Raw genomic sequence first — 13,463 nt, 5'->3', positions numbered from 1 at the left:
GTGGCTTGACACTCTGCTCAGTTGATTGGCATTGAGTTAATACTTGTTGTTGTGCAGTCATATTAATCGGTACTGAATTCTCGTACTCAAAATAATAAAACACTTTTTATGTACAGTGATTTTTACAGTTAATAATGCTTTTGTAAAATTGTGTATCCTCTGGTACAAAAGAAATAGTAATCGTGAAAGCTTTGACCACAAGTAGACAATTAGTAGACACGACAAAAGCTTTGTTTGTGAAAGCTCTCAGTCAAGACACTCAGTCAAGTTAGATTGAGAGCTTTTACAAATGAACCTTTCGTCCACTTTCTACCTGTCCACTTGGGATCAAAGCTTCTACAACAGCTTGACACTCAGTTAAGTTAGACTGAGCGCTTTCACACATGAAGCTTTCATCTACTTTCTTCACGCAGTGTAACTTGACTGAGATCTTTCACAAATGAAACTTTTGTCAACTTTTTACTTGTCTACAGATCAATCAGAACTTTTAATTAACTACCAGCCCTCGATTGAAAAGATGTTTTCATGGGTTACTTAATCTCTTGTTCCTATCTATTTTCTATATTTTTGACCATAATATTTTTAGGAAGCTCAATAAATAATTTGCAAATTATATTGTTGAAATGCTAACATTTAAAAAAAATGTTATACCTTGGAAGAAGTTTCTTCACAGACTATTGAATGAAGAATGAATATAGGTAGACATACACCAATCATACCAATTTTTATCGGCTTTCTTTAATCAAAGTCGGCCTTGAGCTTTATATGACCGAATTTTATTGTTCGGAGCTCGAGCTCAGACTGCTTCTTCCAGGCAGAAGCTTTTGCGGTTAGATAGTTAAAAACGCAGGACACAAGATACAGAAGATCAGTATAGATATATGTATATGAAACAGTTGATGATATTAAAAAAAGTGCTATCCATCGGCTACCGAAGCAGTTCAGAAAATACGGGAACTATAAACGATATACAGTGAAACTTCCGAGAGCGCTGATAGACGGATCAGTACGAGATAGAATTCCTTAAGGACATGCAGAATCACCATGATCATTTGCAAGACCCCTTTGGAATAGCACGCATTCTTCGGTCTCGAAGGGACTGCAGGACGGATGATAGCATAATGACAGGTCACAACGTAATGGAAGAGCCTGAGTGACGACCATACATGCAGAAAGTGCAGGGAAGTAGGCATAAGAGAGATGCAGGATCACCTCCTATGCTTCTGTCGAGCATTATGTAGAATATTCGCTGTTTAAGAGACTAGATTGGATATCAAGTCACTCTTAAAGTTCGCAAAAAGCGTTGATGTCCAAAACCTGATGTGGCGAATTCTTCAGCTGAAATTAAACTGAATCTCCATCTGGCATTACCAAAGACCAGTAGGTCTATGGCCGGTCAGTATAACCTAACTAAACTTAACCTCGGACTTTTCGATTAAAATTAGGTCCTCCGAGTAATATCTTTAGGCTTAAGCAAAAGATGGATGCAGAACATGATTTTGTGGCTTTGGACGGAGTTCAGTAAACTATCTAAAATTGGCTTCGTCGCCTTGTTTAGAACTCTAAAAACATCGTTTATAGGACCACAGTCTTGGAATCAACAACTGACCAGATATTTACCATGCACCACATCTTAGAAAATACCCGTGAAAAGAGGATCGACACACACCACTTCTTCGTCGATTTAAAGCTGCTTTTGACAGCACGAAAAGGAACTGCCTTTATGCCACTAACTACTTTATGCCGTAAACTGACGTTGAGCAACGATCCATCAGGATCGGGAAGGACCTCTCTGAGCCACTCAATACCAAACGAGGTTTCAGACAAGGCTACTCCCTTTCATGCGACTTCTTCAATCTGCTTCTGGAGAAAATAATTCGAGCTGCAGAGCTGAACAGAGAAGGTACAAACGTTTATAAGAGTGTACAACTACTGTTGTACCCTGATGATATTGATTGATTGAGGCCTATGATCAAACTCCGCTCCGTTCGCTCTGCTTTCTCCAGACTGGATAAGGTAGCGAAGCAAATGGATCTGGTAGAGAACGAGAGCAAGACATCAACAACAACGTCATACTCGGAATCCAACGCAGAATAGCTCTTGCGGAGGAAGAGGAACCTCTCCACTCAATTGGAAAGAGCAGGTGGAGAAACACCTGGCAAATTCGTCAAAGCTTACCTCGAAAAATTGCAGCGAATTTAATGCTGCCTTAAACGTTTTCATTTCTGCTAAATGTCGTGTTGTCTAAAGTAACTTTCACTTAATCGTTTTAGCTTTAATTTGCCCCTATTCATGCATCACATGACTCTAATTTCCACAAACATAAATAATCCAAGCGCTAGCTGCTTGCACAAAAAACGAACACTAAATAATTTGACAATTTTGTGGTAAATATGCGCTTGTAGTCGTGAGCATGTGTGGGTTGATGTGCGTGTTTTGCTAAACTAACGCTCGGGCGGTGCTGAGTGCATATTTGCAACCTCGCTGCTGCCCCAATTTATAGCAAACGTGCACACGCACACACACGAGCATAGGTTCTTATGCGCAAGGCTTCTGTGTTGGTGATTTAACGAAGCATTAAAATGGTTTCTGTGGCTAAAGCTGATTTTTAAATAATTTAAGTACTTTAAATGCAAGGCAGCAGCATGTGGCAGCTTGCAACTTTAAAGCGCCGATTATATACATGCATATGTATGTCACATGTACACATGTGTGCGTGCGCCTGTGCTGGATAAGCGAGTTTGCGTGTGTACTTTAAACGATTGCTACTGTTATTGTTATTATTGTTGTTAAGCGGCATTTCTTTTTTGCTTGGCTGCTGCAACAATTTTGCCTACAGCATGTCCTGTTTCAAAGGCAATTATTGTTATGTGGCTAATTGCACTTGGTTTAATTGCACGCAAACACAAACATGCACTTAATAGCAGTGGATATGCTATTTGTGTATATGTGTGTGCAGCCAAAGCGAGTTGTTGTTGCAATTTGTTGGTTTCCTGCGATTTTCTGCAACTGTCACTAGTTCTGCTGCTGTTTGTACGAATGTTGCAATAACGGTACAATAGCGCGCACTTACAGCGCCAGTCAATGTTGCTCTTTACAACTTCATTAGCGGCGGTGAACTGTAAGCGTATCGTACGTAAGTTGCTACGTGGTTACGGTGGCAACACTGGCGGCTATTGGCCCTGCAACAGATCCGTGTTAATCTGTAGGCAAGTTTTTCTGCTGTCAGCAAATGTAGTTGCGGATCTCATAACTGTAACAGCGGTGGCCGTGATGGCATCGTTTTAATTTACATTTTAAATTAAAGTCGCAGCAGGCCTAGTGGGTGGCATTCGTGCAATGTGGCTACGTGTTCGCAATTATTATCTTGTGAGTTTTTTGAGTTCTGCCAACAGCGCAAAAAGTTGCTCATTTTTATTATTTTTTTCTTCTTGAGTTTGTTAAAGTTTTAATAGTTCACAAGAGCGCTTAAGTTTTCATGTACACAGCACGAATGCGTTGTTCTTAAGAGGTTACATGGGTTAACGGGTTTCAAAAAATCGAGTTTTTTATTGTTTTATTAATTCTACAAGAATTCTATAAGACCTCTAGAATATTATCCCACATTTTCAAGTTGATCCGAGTAATAGTTTCGGAGTTGCAGCCTTAAGAACTTGTGCGTTCGAGTCAAGCTAGGCTAAGTGCGCCGTCTTTAAACGCGCTTTTTTTGAAACTGTGTTTTTGAAGTCAGTTAAGAAGATTTCTCGAAAACTGCTTAACCGATCTTCATAAAATTTTACACAGGTCTTTGAGATACAATCTTTAAAGATTTGCACGAAAGATTTTTTATTGATTACAACTATTTGAAAAAAAAGTTCAGTGAAATTTTGATTTTTTTGTAAAAATGTCTGCCAAAAAATCAATTTTAAGTTTATTTTTAGGTTAAGGTTTTAACTAAAACAAGCATTTTTTTAACTTTAGATGATCTTGTAAGGAGTTATCCTGCCAATGCGGGCGCATCTTTTTCCCCGAGTGGTCACCGGAAATGGAGTCGCAATGGCCGAGTTTAAAATATTTTTTCCACAAATTTCGTAATTTCTTTTTTAATAGTGTGTAGTGTAACAATAAAAAAATGCTAAAAAAATATTTAATTTTTGTATGAGAAAACGCGAGGAAAACTCATGTAACCCCTTAAAACAGTAAATGTTAATAAAAAAGTATACTTTCCTTAAGCTAGTCGATGTAATATTAAATACTTTGAAATAATTATTTCATAGTTCTTTAATAAACTGGAATGGTGCTTATTGCGACAAAGTCCAAACCAACTTTGAAACACCACTTAACTAAGGTTTCATATCTGATAACGCTTACGGTAAAAATGATGAAGAGAAAATTTATTTTAGGTTATTTTAGACTGTGATGGTGATTTCCTTGTCGGAGGTAATGAATATACTGTTTGGAGTAAGATTCGTCTTGCTACTACAAGGGGCTGCCCACAAGTTGGAGTTCTATCCCCTTTACTTTGCAGCCTAGTAGTAGATGAGCTCCTTGAGTTGCTCGGTGCCAAGGGTACGCCCATGACTGTCATAATAGCACGAGGTAAATTTGAGAACATTCTCTGCGACACAGTCCAAAGTGCCTCAAGTCTAGCAAAAAGATGGAACAATACGGTAGGGTTAAATATCAACCCCTAAAAAGCAACCGTTGTCCATTTTACAAAGCGAAGATCTCTTCCGGGCTTGAGTCCACTAAAATTTGGTTGTAGGGAGTTGAAGGTGTCCAAAGAGGTCACATTACTCTACCTAACGGTGGAATAGGCACATGGAATTAACCGGAAGATCCTGGGGCGACAAACCAGGTATTATATCATGATCGTAAGGCCTATTGTCATTTATGGAATGGCTAGGACCTCGATGGCAACGCAGTTTTCGGTAAGCCTTTAACTATCGAACCTGCAAAGACTCCCCTGCGTCTGCGCAGGGGCAATGCGCACTTGTCTAACCGCAACATTTGCAGATAAGCTGGAGCTCAAACGGCTGCATCTAACGATCAAACAGGCAGCGAAACATATCATGCTGCTCATGGCATCATATGGTATAATGTCGTCTCAACAAAGGAAGACTTTAGGGGAAGACACACCACTGACCGTTCTTCCAAGAGACGAGGCTAGGAAGAGGGTAAACTTCACAAAAAATTTTAGAGTTACTTTCAGCAGTAAGGCGGATTGGAGTGATTCCACGCTCGACCTACTACTGAGGGGCAGCACTATCCAGTGGTACACTGACCGCGGTACCGCAAATCAAACTATCAATACCAAAGGGATGTGTTCCGAACATTTATCAGGCAGAAGTCTTTGCCATAAGTCAGTGTTTAGAAATCAATCTTCATCGTAACTATCGTATTCAGTGTATCGCTATACTCAGTGATAGTCAAGCTGCACTAAAAGCGATCTCAGCTTATGAAGTCAAATCGCTATTGGTGGAGGAGTGCATAGGAGGCTGAACCGCCTATCAGTCAACCATGTTCACCTGACCTAGGTGCCGGGGCATAAAGGGGTAGCCGGCAATGAGCTGACCGCCGAAATAGCCAGTTCTGCGGCGGCTTCCAGGATGATGGGGCCAGAACATTGCATTGCGGTGGGGTCCCAAACCATAAAGGAGTTGTTCCGCCCGGACGAGAAAGGACAACAGGAATACGCCACGCTAAGTTACTACTGAGAGCTTACAACCTAACAAAGTTTAGAGATATGATCAACCTCCCGCGAGATAAATTCCGTCTCTTTGTCGCGATCTATACAGGGAACTGTAGGCTCAAGAAACACTTGTCCGACATGGGCATAGTCTCATGCACAGATTAGTGGTTTTGCGACGTGGAACAGGAAACTCCAGAACAGCTGATTCTAGAATACCCAGCAATTTGTAGAAGCAGGCTCAAGATCTTAGGATCCATTTACTTGGACAGGGATCACATCACCTCAGTCGCGCTGTAAACTCCAGGAATTATTATGGTATAAGAGAGGGGTATAAAGAGGGCACAATAGACCATAGGTCGCATTGCAAAACCTCAATTATTTTCTATCTATACCGTTTGGACTGGTGAAAGTCTGATTCTTTGTGAAAAGGAAATTCGAAGAAATGCTGCACGAGTTCACAATGAACCGATGCATCGTGTGGAACTTCGAATTGTTTCCACACTTGTTGTATTCTGCGACCCTAGTCGTTGACGACTCTTTTTTGTCCTCAGACTTCTAGAGGCGACTCATCGGTTGGAACCATATTTTGAGCTGTTCTTTCTAAGGGGATTCAGCTCGTTTCAAAATTGGTTATCACCTCGGATGCAAGCTGAAACAAATCCACTTTTAAGTACTGCAGCGTTTAAGTACTGTGTATGTCAAGCTTACTACATATTACAAGAGGCTATTGAAAGGATAAGAGTTTGTTAACTTTTCAATTATTTCGAGACCGCAATTACATGCAATAAAATTCAATTGGAACAGAAAATTGTTGCTTTCAATTACCCCAAAAACCCTTACGCTTAATGACCGCTACGTATGCTTTTTTATACCCCCCAGCAATTACAAATAGTGGCGGCGTTGCTTTTGTTTTTGCTTGCATGTTTACCTGTAAATTGTCACAGCATTCGATTCTTCGCTTGTATTATCCATATTGTTGTTGTTGTCATTGGTATTGCCCACACCAATGGCACCACCACCAGCACCACCTCTACCGGTGCCCGTTGCTGCCGCCACCGCGCCACCAGCCAGCCCACCCATGAAAACGGCTATGGGCGGATTGGCATTGACGGCATTCGCGGCTTGAATGTTCGACGCAGCGACGGCAGCTATGTTCGAGGGAATAACGGTAATATTGGCGTAGGTAGGCATGCTGTAGTTGTTCGCATTGGCGGCAGCGGCGGCGGCGGCGGTGGCGCTGGCCATGACAGCGCTCGGTGCATGGCCGTACGTCGCATGCGACGAGTGAGCGTGAGCGTGAGCGCTGGCAATGCCAATGCTACCGTTTAGTATGCTCAGGTTGCCGCTGCTCAGCGCGGGCGGTGGAGGTGGTGGCGGTTGTAGTGGCGGTAGCGATGAAATGCCGCCACTTAAATTGGCAGCGCTGCTATTGTTGAGGTTGGTGGCGGCGACGGCGTGTGAATTATTGGCTGTTGCTGTTGCTGTTGTGGTCGTGTTGTGGCTGCTGCTGCTGGCATGCGTTGCTGCAGTGTTGTCATCGTGCATGGTCATGGTGTTGTTGGCTGATTGTTGCTGTTGTTGCGAGTTTTGTTTTGTGGCGGTTTTGGTTGCTATTGGCATTTTACGGAATGCCGCGTTGTGAAGGGGGGAAGGGGGTGTGCGTTCCCTGTTGCCTGCTGTTTGTGACTTCGGCCGTTTTATTGCTTTCCGTTATTTTGTTTACGCTCAATTCGAAATTGGTTTTAATGTTTCCTTTTAATCCTATTTGCTATTTTTGTGTGCTCGTGGGTGTGTGTGTGTTTTTTTTTTTTTTATTGTAGCTTCACTCGTGTTTTTGTCGTCTTTATTCGGCCATTGTTTACGCGCAGGCACAGCCAATGAATTTTATAAGCTTGACTGCTGGCGAAATTGCTCGCGTTCGTTTGGCGTATTGTTGTATTTGTTAGTTTTGTATGTGAGCGGTGTTTTGCGCGGTGCGTAGGTTAAAAAACTGTTTCGTTAGCTGAATAAATTCAGTTTTCAATTAAATTATTTATATTTGCTTTATTGTGTTTTTGGGTCATCATATTTTTACACTCGATTTCCTGCGTAAAAAACCATAAAGCGCTTGAATAAAATTGTAAAGATGTTTGTTTGAAAATTTGTTGCTTCACTTTTTCACTGGTTATAACTGTAAATCAACATATTTATGCAATATTTGTTTATGCCATTTAAATGTAAACTTGTTTTTATTAACACTTATTGGTAGAAGTTTATTGTTTGCGGACTATTTATGGACTATTTATTTATGTATTTTATTTATTATTTTATTTCCAGTAAAATTGTAAAAATATTTTCACTATCATAACTTGTAGCTATTGTGTAGCTAAAAGCATTCCCAAATTTAACTATTAATGAAGAACAAAAGCTTTACTCAGTTCAATCCAAAACCGAGCCAAGTTTTTGGGGTGATATTCAACTCTTTTTATAATTTTTTATACTACTGTGTTCAAAAAGTAATGCGAATTTGTTTATAGCATGTAAATTCCTTATTTATTCTTCCAACTTTATTTAATCCCCTTCAAAGTAATCTTCGTCCGATAACACGCGCTTTTGCCAACGCTTTTCCAGGTCTCGAAACCGTCGGAATAGCCTTTTTCGGTATATAGGGTTTGTCCAGGAAGTACTCATAATAGGATTGAGTCGATTTAAAAAAATTTATTGAACCAATCGTTACAATTCTTTAAAAACTTTCAAAATATGCTCCTTCTGCGTTGATGCAGCGGTGCCAGCGCGATTTCCAAGCCTTGAAGGCGTCACGCAAAGCATACTCCAGAATAGCCTTGAAAAATTGGGTTTTTTCATTGAAACAAAAATCATCTAGGATGTAGGGCTGCGGAAGCGTTGGGATGCCGGCCTTGGCTAGGTAGCTGTTCAGACGGTGTGAGCCGGGACGTTGTCGTGATGCAACTTCCAATCGACTGCGATGTTTTGTATGAGTATCTTGAAGATTTCCACGTAAAACTTGGCGTTGACGGTATGTCCAGGAGGAACAAATTCATAGCGGACGATGCCATGAGACACATTGTCGGTGTTTGTCGAAGTCGCAGGTCTCCTAGCACGGTCTTCATCAGCGATCTCTTCCCGGCCCTCCAACAACATCGGGGTAAGCCTGCTTGATCATATCAAACGTCTCTTTCGCAGATTTACCGAGTTTCACACAGAATTTAATTGCGTACCTCTGCTCTAACGAACGCTGCACCTTCGGGTTGCACCATTCACAGAAACGCGTCGCGCGAAAATGATTGTCCTGACTCTCCAGGTCCCCGGAGGCAACTGACGAGCTAACGTTTGTAGGCTTCATGACCTTCTTCGATTCGGTTTTTATCTCCTTAATCGTGTCTGAATTGTGTTTTAGTATTTGCCGAAAAGCCAAGGAGTCGCATAGAGTCAAATCAGGTGAATACGCCGGCAGTTTTTGGCAAAGAATACGCGAAGAACCAATGCAGTATGAGATGATGTATAATCGTGATTTTGGCACCAATCGAGACTTGATGTGTTTCAGAAACAAATGGCTTGGGCTGAGCCGAATGAAATGCAACACTATTAGCGAGCGATTTTCAAGCCTTAAATTTTTGATTTTTTGGACGTGGAGTAAGTGTTTTTGATTGGTAAAAATTATTCAAAGAGGTTCGAAAACGCGACGGTCATCAACATCAACTGATGATCAACACGTCAATAAAATGAAGAAATTTGTGCTTGAGAATCGACGATTAACAGTCACAGATCTTACTGTCAGCGTTGGAATATCGGAAGGATCAGTGAAAACCATTTTGAAAGATCATTTGAGCCTAAGACAAGTGAAAGAATGATATCTTCTAAAATCATTAAATTTTTTCGGAAAACAGCGTCGCTTTAACGTCTGTGAAACAATGCTTTCCAAATACTAGGATGTCATGAAACTTATTATTAATGGTAAAGACCCGGATATAGTCGATCAATCGACCGAATATCGTAGCAAAAGGTGTCGCAGCCGAAAAAACCACGACAAAGCAGCTCAAAAATCAAGGTAACGTTGGCAGTTTTCTTCGATTATCGAGATGTGGTGTACTCTCTATTCCTTTCGACCAGCTAAACAGTCAATAAGGAATACTATTAAGTACTATCCAGAATTATGGGTCGACAACTCCTGGGTGTTGTGCTACGATAATGCAACGTCGCATACTGCTTTGATTCTTCGTGAGTTTTTCGCCGAATTCTCAACCAATATCGTCCCGCAACTACCGTATTCTGGCTATTCAGCAAACTCAAACGATTGCTCCGGGAAAACCGTTGTGAGTCAATTGAAGAGACTAAGCGTGAATCGATACGCGCTTTGAAGGCTATTCCGGAAATTGATTTTAAGAACTGTTTCGAGGATTGGAAAATAACGTTGGCACAAGTGTATTGGAGCCAAGTGCGATTAATTTGAGGGTGGCGACATCGAATTTGAAGAATAAATAGAAAATTTTAAAATTATGAAAAATGTCTTTATTATTATTTACTTATATTATTTCATATAGTAGTACAAGTTATCAAGTGAAAAAAGCGTTTCTATAATTTTGTATGAAAAGCAAAATTGCCCTAGATTATTTAATATTTTACCTCATTTATATTAATATCCCATTTTCACTTTATTTTAATAAAGTTTACTTTTCATTATTTCAATTCATTTAATTGCTTTATTTTATTTTATTTTATTTTATTTTATTTTATTTTATTTTCCTGTCATTTTAGTTTATTTTATAGCATTTATTTTAATTTTTTTATATACACTTTCATTTGAAACTGCATTCATATTCAAAGCGGTTTTGCCATAATTTTTGCTCCCGCATCGTGTTTCAGTCATTAAGAGTATTGAATTGCTCAAATATTAATTTTATTTACCTTTTTAACGTTTTTTACTAGAAAACCATTCATATGTATAGTATGTATGTATTTACGTATATTTATAGTTTTAATTTTAGTTGAATTTAATTACTATTTGATCACTTGTTTGCTTTGAAACTGTTTAACCGCAAATATTTATGCTGCTTTGCTGCTTTGATACTCAAATATTTTCATAATTCCTCTAATTAGTCACGTTTAAATAGATACTTGAAATTAACATTATTTCGCTACTCGTTGTTGTTGTACTTTAATAGAATACTACGACGATTACTTAGTTAGCATTAAATGTCTAAAAAGTTTGTTGCAAATTTTAAGGCAGTTTCGCTTGATTTTAATCTCTTAATTATTTCCTTATTATATTTCTGATTTCCTTATGCGATGTACACATATATACATATGTATATATTGTATGTGTGTGTGTATATAACAGTTGAACTTTGCTTTTGGTTTTGCCTGCACGTCTTACGCTCCTGCAAGAGAAGTAGAAGTGGTTGGCTTAGTGTGACTTTCAAAGCAAGCAGTCTGTTTGCCGCTTTTCTTTCAACATTAAGCTTTGCAAGGTTTATGATTTTTGCTGCTGTGCTTTCTATGCCATTGCTACTGTATATCGGTGCTACACTCTTATTTTGTTTTGTGTACTTTTATTTGCTCTTCGTTGCTTACCAAGTTGTTGGTTATGACTGGGAAATCGCTGGGAAATGAGAAAATGTAATTTATGTACTATGTTGCAAGCAGTTTAGTGCGCATTTTTATTACTCGCCGCAGTGGTTTCGACGTTTCGCCAGTGTAGGGCTTAGGAGCTTGCTTCGAAGTTGGCTTGCTAAGCGCTTAATTGTACAAATACCTTTAAATATACCCGCGACTTAGGTAAGAGAAGTTCAAAGTTTCGTCATAATAACTTTATAAAGAAATTGTTGTTTTTTATTTGCCAGATCTTTTAAGAACTTGAACAAAATGCTAAAATGTATGAAGCATTTTCATCCTCAATTATCATAGTCTCTTGAAATTAGAGTTGGTATAGAATTTAGTTTTGAAATAAAATGATATTTAGATTCTATGAAAAGGCATTTCACCGTGACAAAACTTGTTGACAATTACAATATTATTAGAAATTTTATTGAAAAACAACCGGATCTACAGTCAAATTTAGAAATCGAAATTCAGGTACAGGTCCTTTTATGAAATCGATCATTTTTGTACAGTTATAAAAATTTTACGATAACATTTATCGATAAATTACACAAACCAAAACTGAAATCGATAACTCTTTGTAGCTTTTAAATCGATACATTTATTCACAGTTTGCAATAATACATATCGATAAATTGCATAAAGGGTTATTGAAATCGATAATTATTTGCACTTTTATAAACGAGTTATAAGTTTACGATAATATTTATCGATTAATTGCGGAAACTAATACCGAAATCGATAATTATTTCTAGTTTTTAACTTTACTTTTGTAAAAAGTTTATTTGCTATTCAGAACATGACTCATGTATCGTGGCTAACATTTGAATGAAATGATCTGAAAAATATTTTTTGAACAAATGTATTAGACTTGTGTTTTTAGAGGTCTAATTGATCTAAAATAAAAAAAAAACTATTAGCAATTTTTAACAATCAAGAAGCTCAAACGTGAACATTAAGGTCAAACTTGAAAGAATTTCGAAAGGAGCAAGAGTGTTACCGATAGATATGGAGACCATCCAAAAAGTCGGAAGAGATCGTTTTGGAGAATCTCAAAAATTATCGGATTTAGCAGTGTGCGTATGAAAACTTAAGTGTGCTTTGTGGCCTTAGCTGAAACAGCTTATGCACTTAAAGCTCCAATAGAAAGAAAAGCACTTAATCGAGCATCGGCTATAGAAAAACTTTTTTTAAACTCTATATACTGTTCCAAAAATAGCACGAACCACAAAATAAGATAATGTCTTTGCTTTTCATTTTGATAAAAGCCTAAATTCTGTAAATCACTATGCTATCAATTTTTAATTACAAATTCCATATGGCAGCCACTTAGCACTGTTACTCCTCACTGAGCAGATTAATTGAGGCATTGGTTAGCCAAAAATGCATACAGGCATTGTATAAAAATAGTTGGAAAACATACAAGAGACAGAAAAATTCCCCAAAAGGCAGCTCGCTGCAAAAATATGAGATCTAAAAGCAAAAAGAGATAAAAATAAATAAAGCAATCGATGCTGGCAGTTGAGCTTTGGGCCGCAATTTGTGTGTGCGCTTTTGTTGTTGGCCTTACTGACCTAACTAACGTTGGCCCGTTACCGCACAACTCGGCACACCCACTCCGAGCTCAGCCGCTGTAGGGAATTGCAGTGAAAACGACACCAGCAGTTAAAGCCGATACCCATACTTATATATGTATGTACATATGTACAACGTATGTTTTGGTATTTGCCAGGCACAATTCTGTGGGGTGCATTTCATAAAATTTGAAATTTTTGTCAAGGTTTTTGTTGGCTGCAAGTGCCATAAATATATAAGTAGAATAAATATAATAGATAGCCGAAGAATGTGTAGTATATGCTAAATATCAGTTGTATTTTATTCCTAAACAACTGACATCATATGATTTGTATGTGCTGTGTCACATATTTTGGATTAGACCCTTAAATATTGAGATTGAAAATATTTTAAATGCTTGCAACGTTATTTAATTGAATGAATGGCTGGCATATTCGGTCTTTATGTATTATTTGCATATTTCGCTTGTTTACTTGCGTTCATTTGCTTAGTGTAAGGTTACTGTGGATTAGCTCTGAATATTTTCTTTCGTCTTGCCTATGTGTGGTTTCACATTTCAATTGCAAAATATTTACTATGCCTGTCAAAACATTCGTTGATTACATATTTGTGAGTGCGC

At 38.6% G+C, this 13,463-nt stretch overlaps 1 protein-coding gene and 1 long non-coding RNA gene across 3 annotated transcripts in view; one reads left to right on the top strand and one right to left on the bottom strand.

Moving 5' to 3' along the window:
• LOC126757930 (uncharacterized) overlaps positions 1–13,463 on the top strand; it is a 170,503-nt gene that overhangs the window by 7,276 nt on the left and 149,764 nt on the right. The gene's annotated exons all lie outside the window — the stretch shown is intronic.
• The window catches only part of LOC126757910 (voltage-gated potassium channel subunit beta-2), a 163,895-nt gene that overhangs the window by 9,561 nt on the left and 140,871 nt on the right, over positions 1–13,463 (bottom strand). Inside the window, exons 2-3 of one of the 2 annotated variants that reach the window (XM_050471836.1) lie at positions 10,295–11,049; positions 6,600–7,948 (exon numbers count right to left, since the gene is read on the bottom strand). The exons of the other annotated variant lie outside the window; for it this stretch is intronic. Of the exons in view, the coding sequence (XP_050327793.1) occupies positions 6,600–7,291 (692 nt within the window). The 5' untranslated portion in view covers positions 7,292–7,948; positions 10,295–11,049. The remainder of the gene's footprint in view (positions 1–6,599; positions 7,949–10,294; positions 11,050–13,463) is intronic. 2 annotated transcript variants of the gene reach the window in all.

Source organism: Bactrocera neohumeralis, chromosome 5 (assembly GCF_024586455.1).
Source record: "Bactrocera neohumeralis isolate Rockhampton chromosome 5, APGP_CSIRO_Bneo_wtdbg2-racon-allhic-juicebox.fasta_v2, whole genome shotgun sequence".
Taxonomy (NCBI): Eukaryota; Metazoa; Arthropoda; class Insecta; order Diptera; family Tephritidae; genus Bactrocera; species Bactrocera neohumeralis.
Note: the sequence above shows the minus strand (reverse complement) of the source record. Positions and strands in the feature narration are given on the sequence as shown.